General features: G+C 41.2%; 1 protein-coding gene across 3 annotated transcripts; it reads right to left on the reverse strand.

Annotated features, from left to right (window-relative positions):
* Positions 1-548: 548 nt before the first annotated feature.
* TTLL1 (tubulin tyrosine ligase like 1) lies at positions 549-17,662 on the reverse strand. Of its 3 annotated transcripts, XM_026054330.1 has the most exons (12): positions 17,589-17,662; positions 17,056-17,153; positions 15,317-15,396; positions 14,953-15,069; positions 12,926-13,134; positions 10,780-10,960; positions 9,584-9,718; positions 9,293-9,401; positions 7,008-7,151; positions 4,425-4,511; positions 3,102-3,265; positions 549-1,565 (listed from the first exon to the last, which is right to left on the reverse strand). In XM_026054330.1, the coding sequence occupies exons 4-12, from the start codon at positions 15,063-15,065 to the stop codon at positions 1,436-1,438; spliced, it is 1,272 nt and encodes a 423-aa protein (XP_025910115.1). In that variant the 5' UTR covers positions 15,066-15,069; positions 15,317-15,396; positions 17,056-17,153; positions 17,589-17,662; the 3' UTR covers positions 549-1,435. The 3 variants fall into 3 exon arrangements, with proteins under 3 accessions (XP_025910115.1, XP_025910114.1, XP_025910116.1); XM_026054329.1 differs by lacking the exon at positions 15,317-15,396; XM_026054331.1 differs by lacking the exons at positions 15,317-15,396; positions 17,056-17,153 and having other exon boundaries at positions 17,589-17,659.
* Between the last annotated feature and the right edge of the window lie 456 nt (positions 17,663-18,118).

The following is an 18,118-nucleotide window of genomic DNA, read 5'->3' on the forward strand; positions in this document are numbered from 1 at the left end:
TAGTTAAATGGCCTGCCATGTAGGAAGGCAAAGTGCTTGGCCTGCTATGGCAGGCGGCACCACTGACCTAGCGGACCCCACATGGGGGTTTATTAGGACTATGAGGATATTTAGGAGCTTAACTCCCGCCTCAGCTTCCTCCCCAAAGTTCTCCACTGTCCAAAGGAAGCGGGGAGCGGGCAGGAAGGTCTGAGCTGCACACAGCAGCTCGTACTAATAACTGCCTAACAACTGGTGGGTCTGCAAGTGAAAGCAACAGCCATTCACCGACCCACGAGTTTATTTATACGCTACGCTGTTAAGAGACCAAAATACCTATTTTTAATTTTTGCTCTGTACATCTTGTAGCTACACAGCACAGCTTTTGACACCACAGCTACAAGAGGCGGCGTATCAGATGCAACAGTACTTGTGTTATAGTGCATACATATAAAGTTTACAAAAATATACAGACATAATGTACTCATTTATATACATGCACAAACACATGAACAGATTCTGGCTCAAGTAAGGATTTCTAATCAGCTACAAGCAATGAGTTTTGTTACAGTATGAAGTTGTCCTGTCTGCTTCTCTATAAAGATGTGTATTATCTCGGAATAAAAATAAATACCTAACAAATTAATGCAATACAGCATTACAATATATATAAAACATCACATGCATATAGCATGTGATACAGTCCCTCTAGTCATGAAACTTTCTACCTCTAGAAATGTAGCAGCTCAAAACTTTTCAAGGGGAAAAAGACCCTCAGCACATAAAGATTTGCTTTCTAGGATCGTGATACTGGTTATAAATCATTAGCTGCATTCACTGGCCAGAGCCTCAACTCCATGTACTGCAATTTTTATTAATTACTCATTTCCTATGAACAAGAGACTGAAATCACTGTGACAATATACAGCTCTCATGCTCATCACTGCCACCCTTTCACAGAATCTCCAYGTTTTGAGAGGATTACAGAGAGGCTCTCCTAGGAAACCAATTATGATCCAGAGGTTCCTGTTAGAATGTCTAATTTGAGCTGTCAACTCTAAAGAAAGCTCTTAATCATCACTAAAAGAAGGTTAGTTTCTCCACAGTGTGAATAGCTACTCTTCCAAAAGTTTAATCAAATTCATTGCTTTCAGAGGGCTAACAGAACCACATACAGCATGAAATCAGTTATATATTATATATAGCAATATATACATATATATATGTTATTAACTGGCAATTCAGTGCATCTTCGGTGCAATTCCTGACTTTAGAGGCTTTGTTTCACGTCTTTTAAAGGCTGTATCATCCCCTTCTAATAATACTCACACGTAACAGAGCAAAATATCACAATCTGTTCAAGAATTACATTTTGCTTCTTTGTGTCTTCCTACCAACAATGCAGCTCTGAATTTCAACAAGAGCTGAGGTCGTTGACACCGATTTTACTTTGCCATCACTTCCAAGTGGTTAGCACAGGCTTTCCTGAATCTCTTGCACGATTTCCTTTTATTCCAGTGGATTGCCCAGAACGACTTCGCATGTCACGATCAGGCCCATCACTTTGTGCCATCTCTTCATCGTATCTAAAATAAGATAGTTTGTTCAGTGCCTTGCTCTGCTCTTCCCTACACAGAAAAGAGTCTCTCTTCCATGTCAGTATATTGCACTGAAATGTAATACAAGCTGTTCTACTCATAGGTTTGCATATGGAGAGTTTGACACTCAACTATTATTCCAAGAAACACCACCAGGTGATGTAACAATAAAGAACAAAGCAAAGTATCTTCAGTAACCTTTTATATATTAAAAAAAATAGAGAAAACAAACCAACAACAACAACAAAAAAGACATCTGGCAGCTTTGGTTAAATTCCTGGGTTGTGAAACTTCATGCTCATGAAACTTCATACGTACTTCTGTAATTCTCCTCACTACTGCTCTTCCGAGATCTGCGGCTTAAGCAGGAACATCAGAGTGAAGCAACAGCTCCAGACTTGACTGAACTGCCAGCAAACAGAGCATTGCTGGCTACAGTGCTAAAAACCTCCACYGTTGCATCACCGAGCGAGCAGAGAATCAATGGGCTGAACAAACAATAGAGTGTTGAAGGCGAACGTATTTAATAATACATATTTTGTAACACTTAACCACAGTGACAAGTAGTTCCTCAAATATAGAAGCCTACTTTGGCCTTGGATAACCTTGATATAYACTTACCTCTCAGTTGCTATCCAAACCCCAGCAGATAGATAATGCTACTATACCTTGAAGAGTTATAATATGCACAGCTGGTCACACTACTGTATAGGTATGCACAGCTTCCATGTACGTGACATCCATTAAAATCTAAATCATAACTCTGCCAACATTCATATTAGTAAAGACAGTTGAGTGCCTATGTAAAAAGTCTTAAGACTGCTATGAACTAGCTGATAATGACCAGCTAGGCACACATGGCATTTCCAGTGTACTAGACAAGTACATGCTTGAGATCCACCCGGGTATTTTTCCAGGTAATATGAGAAACTGGACAATCAAGGTGGTATTGAAAAAGCAGTATTCTGCTGTCAATGCTTCCTAGAGCTTTCAGGCACCCTAGTGAAGTGATCCGTCTTCTTGATTTCTTTCTTTGTGAGACATTTTGGAGTAGCTTAAAGTACCTGTCAACTCTGTGTCATYTGTGAATTACAAAAGCCAAGTGGCATCATTTCTACAGATTGAGAAATTGTAGMTATTGGACACATTTTTATCTGATTATCTACAAGTTTTTATCTATTTAACTAAAATCTACATATTCCACTCCTCTTAATGCAAGTTCTACACATGTAAAAGACACTCTCCTTTATGAGACAAGTAACATCCCCAAGGGTTTGGGGGTGGGTGGGAGGGGAGCCAGCCCTGCTCTGATGAAGACTGATACCTTCAAAGCTGCTGTTGCAGCCCACTCAAAAGGTGAAGTAACATCTTTGTGTCCATTTTTTTCCCCCAACAGATTGAAATTCATCTTACCTCTGTGGTCTGAGTTACATTTGCATTTATTAAAAAAAAAAAAAAAAAGGCAGGGCAAATGAAGGACATTTGCATTTATATAGGAGAAGACCGAAAAAAAAAAAAACTTACAGGACTTCATAATTGCCGAGAACCTCTTTTGGGGGAGATTTATTCCATTTACAGTCTGGAATTTCCCCGTTAGGCACAGCGATGTTAAGGGTGTCGTTAATGAGATTGTACTTCAGGATGCGATCGTTAGCAGTACTGGAAGTAAGAGAAGGGGAAGCATTGACCTATAAAAGAGAAAAAAAAAAGCCAGCATCAATATTTTTGAGTGGTTTAGAGTTCTCCAGGCAGCATGTGTAATAACAATATGTACTCTTTGGGAAATCAGCATCTCAAAGCACATCTTTCACTTCCACAAACATTCGAAGGAATCCCCCCGTGGGCATTTTTCTCTTTACTTCAAAACAAAACAACACACGGCTACGTGACTGCAGCGTCAGCCTGGATCTCTGTTGAGATGAGAGTCATCCAGACTCATCTGGCTAGAAAAGGATTTTTGCTTTATTTTCTAAGCTTAAACGGATAGCAAAGTCATAAATTTAAGTGCTTATGCTTTCTCTGGGTGACTCCGACAGTTGTTGCATATWAAAATCTGCAGGAGGTAAACAACTCTTATTTATGTCCTTAATCTGAGTTCTCCACTGTTAAACTGTGAGCCAAAGGAACATACTCCCTCTGTCTCTTCAAAGTGCTTATGTTGTATCTTGTTGTAATTAAGTCTCAAAACAATGTTCATTTAACATACCCCTTGTGTTCCACATTTATTACTAAGAAGTGGTATTAGAGTAATAAACAGATTTTTTTTTTTTTAAGGTCTGCTTACTTTTCATCTTTGGGGACAAGACAGAGGAAGAAGAGAGCTAGACAAAAATTACATTGAACATAAAGATTCAGCACCAATACACTCAGAAAATTATGCAGACACAAAGCCTGCAAACAGCCCCATTACCCTGTGCATGTCTCTCCTCTCCTTCCTGTCAACCTGCAACGCTAAGGCCATGACAGCCCCTGAGCTTTAACAAGTCCCACATTATGCTCCACTGGACCTGTGACAGCTTTCCAGCTGCTGACACAGCATCAGACCAGGCTGTGAACGTTCAGGCAGCCCCTGAAGTCCAATTAGACGGACACCCTAGGTCTAAAAAGTAAAACAAAAGCCTACCAAAAAAAAAAAAAAAAAAAATCAAAGAAACAGAAAACAAAAGTATTTGTTTGCTTAGTCATTACATGGCCTATTTTATTTTAACATAATTCCTAGTCAATTTACCTGAGCAATAAAAGACATTTTTATTTTCAAAAAGGAAATGACTGCATTGAAACCTTCTTAACTTCACTCTGGGAAAGAAGGCGAGGAGGAAATTATTTCTGTATTTTCTGCAACTTTACCTCAATTAGCCACGGCTTAAGCTTGTCATCAATGATAATGTCGTATCCATAACACTCAAAGCAGTGTTTGTCATTATTCATTACAGGCTAAAACAAGAACAGATATCAAAATGAACAATTTAGCAAATAATCTGATTACATGCTTATTTTTCCTAAAAATTACATGCAGTTAAATTATAAGTCTTCTGTAACAGCTGTCAATGTTACAAYTCCAACATAAGTTTCCTAGCATATTCAGGATAGTCTTTTTGTTGTTTTTTCTTCCTCTCTCCAAGTTCTCAGTGAATATTATAACATTCATGACTGCATTAATGTCAAGCACTAAATTAGGTTAATTTTCCCTCATATTTCCATCTGTAAAGTGTTTTCATATTTTGCAGAGTAATAAGGGTATTTAAAGCCTTCATGTAACASGATAAAATCAGGAAGTTTTGATGCTTGCATAACACAGCTTCACATAAATCAGGAGTTCTTTAAACTTCAGCATGAAGGAGACTTGGTCAAAGACATTTCTTTCATTACAGTGCTGTAACTATGCAGGAGTTTGAGGCCAAGCAACTACCAGATACATTTTAAAATTATAAATAGCTTGAGTCTAACTATGCTGCTGAAAGCCAAAACAGAGCAAGGAGCAAGTTGTACTTAGATGCTCATGCTGCAGAGAATTGGTGGTTATCGAACAGTGTCTGCTGAGGACTGGAAGTATGGAAGGACTGGAAGATTTTTCTTCTACGTCAATCTCATCAGATCTTGTAAATAAACCTTTGTAACAGGTTAATGAGAAGGCTTCCCCTAGGCTAAAAATAGAAGCTTCTTCAGAGAGTGCAGGAGGGGAACAAAGAAGGAGGATCTTGCATTACATTTGCCCTTCTCAGAAAGACACTGAAGTACTGAAGCTGATCAAAGCATTTCCTCCTCTATCCTCTCAATATTTTTTCTTCTTCTCTTTTCAGGTTCTGCTAACGTTTGGATTAGCTCCCTTGCTCTCTCACATCTGCTTTCTAGCTCAACTGCATCGTGGAGGCTGAGCTGAGCCGTGCTTCCCAACTCCCATGGTCTCCAGCTTCGAGCCCCATCCTCTCTCTTGTCCTCTTGAACATTCAAGTGAGATTCACTAGTGCAGATTAGGGGTTGACCTGCTGGAGAGCAGCTCCACAGAGAGGGACCTGGGAGTCCTGGTGGACAAGTTAGCCATGTGGCAGCAGYGCCCTCGTGGCCAAGAAGGTCCATGGGATCCTGGCTGCATGAGGAGCATGTTGCCAGCAGGTCAAGGGAGGGGATCCTGCCCCTCTACTCAGCTCTGGTGAGGCCGCACCTGGAGTATTGGGGGCAGTTCTGGGCTCCCCAGGACTAGGGGGATGTGGAGCTTCTAGAGAGGGTCCAGCRAAGGGCAACAAAGATGATTAATGGACTGGAACATCTCTCGTATGAGGACAGACTAAGCGAGCTGGGCCTGTTCAGCCTGGAGAAGAGAAGAYTGAGAGGGGATTTGATTAATACGTACAAATACTTGAGGGGAGAACGTACGGAGGAAGCGGCCAAACTCTTCTCGGTGGTGGCCGATGACAGGATAAGAGGCAATAGGTACAAGTTGAAACACAGGAGTTCCATCTCCATGTGAGGAAGAGCTTCATTACTAAGAGAGTGACAGAGCCCTGGCACAGGCTGCCCAGGGAGGTTGTGGAGTCTCCTTCTCTGGAGATCTTCCAAACCCCTCTGGATACCACCCTGTGCCATGTGCTCTGGGTGTCCCTGCTGGAACGGGAGGGTTGGACTGGATCATCTCTAGAGGTCCCTTCCAACCTCAACCATTCTGTGATTCTGTGAGGTCATTCAATCCATGAAAAAGGCAAAAACTCATTTATCCAGAAAAGGAAAAAAAAATAAAAAAGTAGTTTTCAGTTAGATAAGTTAAGTCAACAACTCATGAAGGTGCCAGAAGATGGCAGGCCCAGGTACCTGGGAATATGCAATCCTCCCTCTTTGGGGGTCAATAAGCTCTTTCTTTACCCCAGCTAACCCATGGAGTAGTACCTGCTCTCTAACTGAAGCATGGGATATTGCCCAAGCACTGGAAAGTTACTCAAACAGAGAAGATGGATCGCTACATTTTTTTTTCAAGTAAAAATTCCTGATAGCTACATGAGTTGCATATAAAAGAGCTGGAAGTAGAGTTATGTAACTCTGCTGAASTAATACGCTTACATTTGGTTTGATAAATTGCCCTCCAGAGCTATTTTTCTCTTTGACACATTTGTTATTGCTGAAATGACATCACGAGCCTTGGCAGAACTTAATGCTATTCACAAAAGCGGCATCAAGTCACATCAAATGGCTCACAGAGCCCTCAAGAGATGGATTCACTTTAATATGCTCAGATAGCTTGCTCACCCCCTCGAGATTCAAGTTCACCTCGCTCGGGGAGATCATGGGAGCGCAGAGCCGCAGAAACCATCCACGGCAGCAGGAAACCGGCTTTATTTTGGGAGGCCTATTCTAAATGAAGGCCGGCTGACGCTCATGCTTGTGAGCAGGCTGCAGCCACAACGCTGCTGCTGGCAGCCTTCCAGAAAGTGTACTCACGGCCACAGCCTTCAGCGACTGCACAATTATCCAATGGATTTCATCAAAGAGCTTGTTGGTGACTTCCTTGCCACGGGTGCTTTCCAGGTACAGGCGCAGGTTGCTCACTGTCCACTTGCCTCCATGGATATGATTGTAATCATCCTGAAGAATTAAGGAGCCAGCTCAGTGCTAGAGACTTGGAATTTGCTCGGCAGTTTTGCCTTCATTCGTAAAAGCAGGCCACTTACACTTGCATGTGAGCCTTGCTTTAAAAATARCACTCAGCAAACTGCTTCTTCTCTATTTTACAGCTTCACAAGGGCTTCAGCTTTACTTTGAACTGCCCTCTATATGAATAGCTATTTTTGTTACTGTTCTATATGCTTAGATCACTTACCACAAATCAAGTAATAAATTTTTCCTTAAAATAGAATAAGTTAAGAAGTARTATTACAACTTCCTAGTAAAATACAACTGGAAAATAGAAATTTTAAAATGGAAAAGGAAAGCATTCGGGTATAAAGAAGAAGTAGTTGATTCAACAATGGCTAATTTTCTCTATATATGCTTAATAGCTGTATAAAAATGCTCCTGGGAACATTTCTAAGAACTACCAAGTGTATGGCTGCTAAATTATAAAAAACAAGATGTCTAGAGGCAAAAAAAAGGAAAAGTTCTCTGAGGAATGAAATCTTCCTCCTCTAAAACAAATTCAGAAAACCCTCTATATTTGCAGGACTTTCTTACAGTTTACCCTGTAATAAATTTGAAAGACTGAGCAAATTTGAGACATGGGCCTCAGGACTTGCCCCATGGAAAAAAAGAAATGTCTTCAGATCATAGATTTCAGCCAGGGAACAGGAATCTGATTTTCAACTCTCTTTGTCTTTGAGAACAAGTATTCAAATCAAAATAGACTGCAACTGCATAAAGCTTTGCGTAATAACAGCTATTTAATTAAAAATTTCAAAACAAAGGGAAATGTCTCCRTGGAAGACGGCTAACTGAAGATGAAAAAACAAACAGAAATAATCCTGTTGTTTTGTTTGTGTTACAGACACACATACAGAAGGAAATAATTGAAAACCAAATTCTGCAGCACAGGTAATACCATGACTACCTATGTGTTTCCTACTATGCCTCCCCTGCTCCAGCCACTTGCAAAAGCACCACTGTTAATGCTCTGAGTAGCAGGGGACACGTTTTCTTCACAGTTAATTCTCCTATGCCCTGTCACACCGTAACGTGCCTGAAACGTTCACAAATTGGTGCCTAGCTAAGAAGGCATCTGCAGTACCGACAAATGTCATATTTTGACATTTATTCTGGTTTATAATCACCATAGTGAGTGGCATTTAAGATGTGCAGCGTTGTTACAGGAAGGCGCAGGTGAAGGCAGCTCTGCTGTGCTGCGCGTGTCACAGAACAGAAGCAGACAAGGCACATGTAACAAGCTTGGAATTTCATCTCTGTATTCTCTTTCAAGAGCATCAGGTATAAAAGATAACACAATTAGTGCTACTTAAGAGAATATCCATGACCGTAACTGAGGCACTGTTTATAAATAATGGACATCTCTTAAAGATAAYGTATTTTTTAAGGGGATACCCTGAAGAAACAAGGCTTGGGCAAGGGCACTGGGCATCCATCAGTTCATGGCACCTCTCATCCCTCAGGGCTATTAAGTTGCCACACAATTTAGGAGCAAGGTGGCCAGTTGCAGGTAATAAAAATAAAGCCTCTAAGGGAAGGGCAGGCAGAAAACTGTTCTGGCTCATGCAGGGGGAGGCCACGGGCTGCACGTCGCCTCTCTCAGAGTCACAGAAAGAAGGGGGCATAGGAAGGAGCTGGCGGGTGCTGTGATGCTTAAGCRCTGGGAATAGGAAAGTTGAATTAACTACATGGGAAAGAAGGAGGGCAGGGAGATCAGGCAGGAGATATTTCAGTGCCGTTATAAAATATAAAAGCACAGGAACCAGGCTTCATTAATTCCACTGCTCCCAGAACCGATCGCTAAGTATCATATTAGCATTTTAATGATGGCAGACTTAAAAAAAAATATTGCTTCCAATTCCCGCAGGCCAATTCTGAAGAAACCACGTTCTATTGTGGCGCTGAATCTCATTTATTATCTTGCATACTTGGGATCTGCAATCTTACAAAATTTTATTTATTTGCAAAGTCAAATTGAAGCATTTTGCTTGAGGGATGACAAAAAATATAACAAGTAAATCTTTTTATTCCCAAGGTTTTGGACAATTTAAAAAGATATAAGAGGGACACTAAAAACACAGCACACTTACCCCATGCTTCTGAATGGCAACATTGGTAAGATGAACAAACATGTTATCCAGTTCACTTGTACTTGGCGTATATTTCACTGTACAAAACCGACAAAATCCAAGTTTATACCTTAAATGCAAAAAGTAATTAAAATGTTAAAAGCCAACAAGAGATAAGGAAAAGAGCACATTAGGATACCAAGTGCCTGTTAAATTTCTTTGTGCAACATAGGCAATATTATTTTGACTACATTAAACATGCATTCACAGCAAAATACAAATACATATATATATATATATGCATAGTCTTACATATAACACCTCAGTGGACGGTAGGTAGATACCAAAACATACAGACGCAGGTCAAATTTCTTTCCACCAATCAACAAGGGGTTGTTGATATAGAGAGAAATCACATAAGCTTCTTTGGAGGACTGAGATACAAATCTGAAAAACACACACYATGTTTCAGAATGTGACAATTACAGGGCTTGGCTAGTTTTTTCTTTTACAGAAGCAGCCTAAGCATAGGGCTTGCAGAAATATTAAACCGTATTGCCAACACAGTGCACAAAGTTATACTGCTTAATAATACACAGCTGGCATCAAGCTCCTGTGGCAAAACTGCCAAGACGATGATGCAGGTGACCAAGATTCCTTGCCCGTTGAAACACAGATCTGAAGTTAAAGCTGTAGCCAACAGAGCCATTTCAAAGGAGTTCAGGGTGCTAGTCTTTGCTTCAAGRGTCCCTATAGCTTCTCGTGGTTCAGATGAGCACCAATTACACATACAATTAAACTACCTTTTAAGTCAAGCTCTTATATTCCTAGAATTTTCGGATTTATGCTCGCTGTGCAATTGTAAACTACTGAAAAGATAACTTTTGGATTGTGAGTCTTCAGATTCCAAGATAAATAGAAAATGACTCAGTTGAAGTTCAGTCAGCCCCTTCATAACAACAAAAATATATTATCAGCTGTTTGAGCAAGACTTCTACTAGTCAGAGGAAACATAAATAGCGAGCCTGTTTCACCCACTTGGAAGTGGATCATGAGCACAAGGTATATTGCTTTCTGCTCCAAGCCGATAACATATTTTCTTCATATAAGCACATCCTTTCATTACGCTAATTTAAAACGCAAATTAACACATATTAAATAAAATCATGATTCAAATGGCCCAGGGGAAGATTTTTCTCTTACTTCCTGTTATTTAATATCATGGAGCAGAACATTTTATTTTTGTCCATTTTTCCCCGGCAACATTAAAGTCATATTTATAGAGCATAGTTAATTGAACAGCTGTTTGTACCTCCCTGCACCAGAATCACATTAAGACATGTTTGAAGAAGGAAGTCCAATACTGGAGAGCAAATGTAAAACTAACTACTAATGACATAGGGATAAGTGGAATACTTTTCCTATKCATTAAACAATTGGCATGTTGGTGTAAGGTATCTAATTATAGAAAGTACCATACGCAGTTTACTTTCTCCTGCAGCACTTACGAAGATGTTTTGCTGTCTCGAGACCACTTTTTAATTTGAGAGAGTTTATTGATAAGAAATATGCCTTTCCCTTGAGCTTTCCCGCAGGGTTTCATAATCCAAGTGCTGGAGGGATTTTTCCTGAATTCTTCAACAAAGAGATTGTAGTCAGCAGGAAGCATAAACGTAACAGGTACAAAATCTAATTAAGAAAAAAAAGAAAAAAAAAAAAGAGATGCAAAATCGAGAAAACGACTTCTAGTATCTAAACACACAGACTGAAAATATTTTGCTGCTTTCCACTTTTCTAGTCTGGTGTGATCCGATTTCAGTAACACTCATATTGTCTTTTACGTTATTTAACTTCAAGCTTGCAATTTTTACTTAAACAAATAACTAGTAATTAATAGCTTCAAATTAACAGATCCTAACACACAAGTATTTTTTTTCTGTTTAAATATGTTTAAATACTGTGTGATTACAGAGTACTATACCATTGCAACTTGATTTTCATAAGCAAACTTTCTCAATTTTGTGTATCAGCTTTCACAATCCTTCAAAGCATCTTGTGCATCACTTGTGCATGCAAAAATCCAAACGTTGATGTTGCTTCATCTATGCAGGTGGTAATTTTAAAACCCATGTTTACCTCCCATTACTCATTCTTCCTTTACTGCTACAGTCAGTATTCCTGTAACTACTGAAATTCAAGGAAAGACTGTTTCTCACTTCTGCAGTCAGATTATTCTCAGTCTCATCCTTACAGCATGGCTTCATTTTCACATGGCTAACAACTTCTTAATTTCACTTTCTCAAGATGTAAGATGCTTTAGCATGTCCCCATTTTTGTTTAATTTCAGCACTTCCCAAACGCCAACACAATTTTTTCCCCTCTATGATTTTTCTAATTTTATTTTCTAGCAGTCATCACTTGATCCCTAGCTTCCCCTAAATTTGTCTTCTGAAAAACTTGTTCATTTGGTTCTGTCCATACCCTTCCTGCAAAGATTTTATTTTAGTTTTTGCTCCAGTATAAAGTTTCTAGGTGCACTTTTTTTCACCTTGGAATTAAAGAATCTCCAGCTCTTTTCCAGATCTTTTTTTTTTCCAGAGCCTTTCAGTTCCATCACCAATCTTACTGCTAAGTACGTTACTTCCCGATCTTCCTTTGTAAAAACAGTAAAAAAAAAAAAAAAGCCTAGTAACAAGCCTATTTCAGTACATTCTCCCATTTAAAATATCAATAAAGTTAATGTTATATTGATGACTGTAAATTCCTTTAAGAACTTCACTACTTAGAAAGCCAGGTCATTCTTATAACCTGGATTTGCGCTCCTCCCTGAGCACTSCTGCCTAATCACACAGGAGAGGAAGCAGCCTGCCCTGCTGTGGTGCCAGGACAGCAAAGCAGAAGCTCTCCATCTTTTTTGCTGTTTTGTGTCTAATTTCAAAAAAGATCTTAAGCAAGTTCCACTGGCTTCTCTCAGTTTGTCAAATACCAGCCATGACCTCCTCAAGCTCCGTTTGAGAAGAGATCTGAAGATATAACATTCCACTGGAAATATTCACTATCACTATTTGTATCCATCTCCCTTTCCTAGGGCTTCTTTTTTAGCTCTAGTGACAGATTTGAGAGGAAGGAAGAGTAGGAAAAGGGCGGTGGGAGTGGGAAGAAGGTTCTTATATTTGCAGAATGAAGCAAAAAAAATCAGTATTGAGTATACTTTAATTGATTGACGGTAAGTGCCAAAGCATTTGAAGGCAGTCACTTTAATACTCCAGCACATCAAAGGTTCAGAGCTTTATGCACAGAAGCGCTAATTCAATCCCATCTCCACTGAAAAGAAAAATAGAGAGCTGGGCTCCAACTGAATTACTTCCCAGTGATGATTCACATACGTATTGGTTTTAGATAGGATCTCCAAAAGCAGATTGTGAAAACAGACGGCTTCCATTGCGTGCACTCTTGCAAGCAGTAGTTTTCCTTCCCGACTGCATTGCACTGAAGCACCAAGACACAAATTATTCTAATTTGTACATTAACGTGCTGTTCTGCTACTGCATTTGTGCATTAATGTGCTGCTCTCCTACTGTCTGAAGGTACAAGGTCAACAGGTTATTGACCACACAGGAAACACTGTGAATGAGGATAATGAGAACTACACACCCAAATAGACATATTTCCCATTTTCATCCTTTTCTGCAAGAGGACTCCCTTCTTTCTCAAGTTCCTTTCTGTATCGCTTGATATTCTTTACCATCAAATCCTTCCTGGTCAGTTCATAGTGGTTTGGGAAATGATTGACAATTTGGTCATCGGAAAGGCGGTAACCAGTTTCCACACTGAAAACATTCCTGATTGTTTGTACACTCATCCTGAAAGAAACRACAGATGTCAAGTAAGTTCTCCCAAGAAACACAACGTAGGAGGACAAAGTTGAAATTTCTATTATTTGTTATTTATACGTGATTCTTTTTTCCTCTCTGTTTAGGATTTCTCTGTATGGTATAATGCTTTGCTGCAGTGACAACGCAACATATCCCCAATTTCTGTTACAGAAACCAAATTATGCCACAGGTTTGATTGATCCCTCTACCACTGCTGAATTTGGGGCAGATGATCAGAAAAGGCATCTGACACCTTGGCTCGTATCAGATTGTTGACATTAAGGTCAACCCCCAGCATGGCCTAAAAGAGACTAACAGACACTAAAATGGTACAGCAGCGTCTTTCTGTATCTATTACTTCACTCCCTGGAAACTCAGCTTTTCTTGAAAGAAAAAAAAGTCATGAAAACAACCTCCTACTCCCTATCTGCTATTTGGATTCTAAAAGCTTTCAAGCACACTCATTGAGCAGTGTGATTCAGAGCCCTTACAAAGAACAGCAGTAAATGCCAGCTCAGAGCACTACAGTGAGAAGTCATCAAAACACTTTCTCCAAGAGCAGAACCATGGATACATTGAATTTTCTGTATAAGAGCTTTGACATTAATGGCATCCACGAAATATTCTTACATTTCCAGTCTGCTACACTATTATTTTAGGAAAAGAGAAATAATGAAGTAATAGTCACACAAGAGTTTCCGTGAGTGACCTGTTTCCCCACGCCTCCCCCCAACCACATTCCAAAAGCATGAGCGGATTACCAGAATGCTACCAATTTAAATCAGTTGTTAACAACAAATATAAAATTTGCAGTACAAGCTGCCGTTCTGTTGTATTCAGAAAACGAAAGACCAATTGCCTGATTTACTCAAATAAATATTAGTTTGCCTTATCTTTAATAGACTGCTGCATTTTAAGGCAATATTTCACCAAATAAAAAGGCAGGTTATTTATTCTCCTATATTCACCATGGCCTTGATTAGATCCCATCATTCACTTTAAGTACTGAGAAGCTGAATAATTAGTCTCCATATAAGCTCTCCATATCATGAAAGAGGAGAAATGTACAATTCTTGAGATCTCTGTTACAAGAGATTACACTCTGCTAACAGGGCAAGTCTGACAATTTGATAAAGGAGTATTATATATAGCAACCTTATATTCTTGGGTCCTTTCACTTACGTTATATTGCTGGAAGCTTTGGAAAGAAACATGCAAAGATTCCTCAGCCACAAACCCTCACCAGCAGTAGTCGAAAAACTGTACTTACTAGGTACAATAAGTTTGAATGAAATCAGGTATCACATTAAAAACAAACAACAACAACAAACACACGAACGAATGAACGAAGAAAGGGAATCCACAGAAAATGCAGCCTTTTCCCTACTTTTGTTTTGGTTTGCTTGTTTTTTCTTAGGAAAAAAAAAATCCTACTCCCCAAAGTGATTTGCCTTTGATAGGGCAGTGATTTTCCATTCTCTCACAAAACCTTTGGCAAACTGCAGAGATATCTGAGGTTAATAGCATGGGAATGGGTCCATGCAGATAGGAGGCCTTGTACCCCGAGGAATCTTAATGACTTCAGCAGGCCTGCACAGATGCACGACTCGACCCGCACACAGCTGAACTGAGCACCAGGAATGCTAGATGAAATATCAGGAGCAATGTAACTATGTTAYACTCTTAGGAGCACTTCACTAAATTCATGCTAATTTGTGCATCTTTTATTTTTAAATAAGCTTTTTTTAATATAATTAATGGTATTAGTGTAGGATATTAAAATACTTCACAAATGAATGTACTTACCAATAAAAATTCCAATCTTCATTTTCTGACACCTGAATCCAGCCTCTTTTCTCAAAGTTGTTTATGAGAACAGATTTTTCTATATCAGTGACCCACTTCACTTTTCCTGCCATTATCCTAAAACAGAATCAACTTGTTAATACAGAAAGGTTTAAGAGGTGAAGTAGAAGGGGAGAACCCAAACCAGCAAAATTGCAGGCTGCAGGAGAAAAGAGGCATCTATGGAGTGCTTTAGCTTAAGTAAAATGGAAGAAGCAAATCTCAACCTAAAACTGAGGAAAGCAATGSCTTAGTTTCAGACTGGAACCTACATTTGTCATCTGGACAGAAGCAACACTAATTACAAGGATCTTCCACACTTCACCTTCTGCAGCTGCATGGATCTTCCCAGCTACTCCACTTGTTCTGTGTGGGCACACGGCTCAAGTGTCTCCTTAATGTACGCTGAGGAGAGAAATCAGTATCGCAGCCTTACTGGGTGGTAACATCTCCAGAACAAAGCAGAGAGCACAGACATTTTATTGCTTCAAATTTTTGCTTGTATTACACATGGTTTGGGGGTCTGTTTTGAAGTCAGAGTCCTTACAGATAATTCCAGTCAGTGACTGCAAACAGAAAAAATCCTTTTTCCAAGAGAAGTTCCTTACTCATCAAATCAAGAATCACATTTGCTATATTACATGGAAAAGAAGAAAAACAATGTTACTCTCTTTCTTTTCTGTATTTCTGTCTTTTCTGTAGCTCATGCAATCTTGATTTTGCTGCTTGCTCTAGCTGCAGGGAGGATACACTGATGTCATTAAACCCTCAAAAGCAGGATTTCCCAAAACCAAGGTTGTTAAAAAGAGTCCTTACAAACTGCATTTCAACTCCTGACTCCTAGATGTCACTTCCTACATTAGACCTCTTAACTTGTCGGCCTCTTATTTCCGTTGGAACCACAGGCTTGCTGGGCTTGGAAGGCACCTCGGCAGGCCTCTCATCCTGCCTTAAGCTCCGAGTCCTGCCCTGTGCGAGGCTGGACTGGCTGCTCGGGGCTTCATGCAGTTTAGTGCAGCGTCCTGGCCCTGGCTCTGCACTCCCCGTCTTGCCTTCTCCCTTGGCGCACGGGGATCCCCTTCCCACTGCGCCTCCTCACCCGAGCGCATCCCGCGTGGCCGGCTTTGAGAGCCACTGCCCTGCGTCACACGCAGCGCAGTGGGAGCCCGGGAGGGCAACGGAAAGCTCAAACACACACAGATCAATGAGCTAATGACAGGACCGATAAAGCCAAGGGCGGGCGGCTACGGCAATCAAGTCGCAATGCTGAAGTCTTTCAGCCCTGCGCTCCAGAGACCAGCTTTAAACTTGCTGCCCAGTGAGTTTTCAGTACAGGGAAGTGCTGACTCAAGAGACAACCTGTGAGTTGGTTTAAAAGCACCTCGGATAATTCCTGCTCTCCTCTTGGAGATGAGAGCACACTCCTTGGCATGTGCCTCTCTCCAGAACATAATCCATGTGTCATGAAAGTGCGGGAGTGATACACATGTGTAACACCATCAACTGCTCCCACTGGTTAAAAAAGCCACTTAAAACTCCAAATTATCTTTACTAATGTGACAATGTAATTAATGCAACTAAGTAACCAACGCAATCTCTGCAACTAAGATACAGGACTGGAATTCAAGGGGTCTTTGGTTTCGAAACCAAATGTACATGGGACAYCCATCTGTCAGCAAGCGGCACCCCACAGGCTCTCTCTTCCTGGAGGGCACAGTCCATCCTAGAGCTAGTGCCCACAATTCTTTTTCCTCATAGTCAGTTTAACTGCAGAACTCCACAAGGCATTGATTTTTACAAGATAATGATTCCCAAGAACTGGGGCTCCCACTCTTTTTTCTGCCAGCAGAAGCGYTTGGATTCCTAATGCCCAGAGGAGGTAGTGGTGTGAGATGGGGGRAAGGGGGGAAAAGGAGGAGAAGKGGGGGAAGGAAGGGCCACATACCAAAGGTGGCAGCAGTGACTTGATGCTCTAGGGCACCTGATAGAAGGCACACCCCAAACCTGCCTGCATCCCTCACACGACCTCAGCACCTTTGCTTCGTACCACCCCACCCCACCTACCAGGTGAAGCAGAAGGGGTCATGATTTTCAGCAAGCACTGCACGTGTCAGCTGCAAACTGCGCTTCAGCTGCTTCACACCAGTGCCCTAATAAAATAACTTGTGGAAAATAACAGTTAGAAGGAAACTCTTGTGGTACCCATCCTATAGAGCCCTTTATTTCAAAGCACAATCCTGAAAGGCTCCACACACTGAGGAGCCACCTCTCCACAGTCACTCACAGGAAGGCCACACTAAAATCCAGTTAGAGCAAACTGCACTCCTGTCACTAATGAAACACGACAGGAGCATTGCTCTTCTCCCATTTTGGGAACTTCGGGCCTTACACATCCCTGACGCTATACAAGAATTGCCAATGTAGCAGTAGACTAAAAATAGGCCTCAGTTTATGGAGGTAATTTAGTTATCTAACARTTAGTTATTTACCCAGTACATAAATAAAACCTTGTGATTTTGCATGCATAGTACAACTGCTCACACCTGCAGACAAGGACTCACAGGAAAATAACACGTTACCGTGTATAGAAAACATACCCATCTTTCAGTGATATAACTTAGTCCGACTTAATTTTCCTTGGGGAATCTTCCACCCTGCAAGCAGGTGCCCTGCAAAGACCTGGAGAATCATAGAATGCTTAAGGTYGGGGGGGACCTCAGAGGTCATCTAGTCCAACCCCCCAGAGATTAGCCCAGTGTTCAAAACTTCATCAGCAGGGAGGCTGGGCTTCCCCAGAGCTCAAGCAAGGGCCACATGAGGCAGCCCTGCGGTCGCCCGTGGCAGAGGACAAGCTAAACCCTCCCCGGGCGCCAGGCTCCTTCCCTAGGGCACAGCGGCCCTGCCGCTTCCCGGGGACACAGCCGCGAGGAGGAGGAGGGGGAGGTGGCGATGAAGATGAGGAGGCGGCGCCGCTGGCGCCGTCGCGCGACTGCTTCGCCCCCTCGCGCCCTCTTTTTGCCTCTGCCCCCGGTCTTTGTTGGGGAGGCGACGTGCCGCGCCATGTCGCGACAGCCACGGCCTCGCCTCCGCCCCCGCCCCCGCTCGCCGGGTGCGGTCCACGGGGAGG

Source organism: Nothoprocta perdicaria, unplaced genomic scaffold (assembly GCF_003342845.1).
Source record: "Nothoprocta perdicaria isolate Ctin4 unplaced genomic scaffold, notPer1 scaffold_120, whole genome shotgun sequence".
NCBI classification, from domain to species: domain Eukaryota; kingdom Metazoa; phylum Chordata; class Aves; order Tinamiformes; family Tinamidae; genus Nothoprocta; species Nothoprocta perdicaria.

What these genes read in the sequence shown, in the direction of transcription:
- TTLL1 (XM_026054329.1), bottom strand. Translation starts at nt 15,065, where the DNA reads ATGGCAGGAAAAGTGAAGTGGGTCACTGATATAGAAAAATCTGTTCTC. An exon ending in CGAGACAGCAAAACATCTTC is followed by an intron (nt 9,719 to 10,779) that starts GTAAGTGCTGCA and finishes TGTGTTTTTCAG; the next exon opens with ATTTGTATCTCAGTCCTCCA. An exon ending in CGTCCACTGAGGTGTTATAT is followed by an intron (nt 9,402 to 9,583) that starts GTAAGACTATGC and finishes TTTGCATTTAAG; the next exon opens with GTATAAACTTGGATTTTGTC.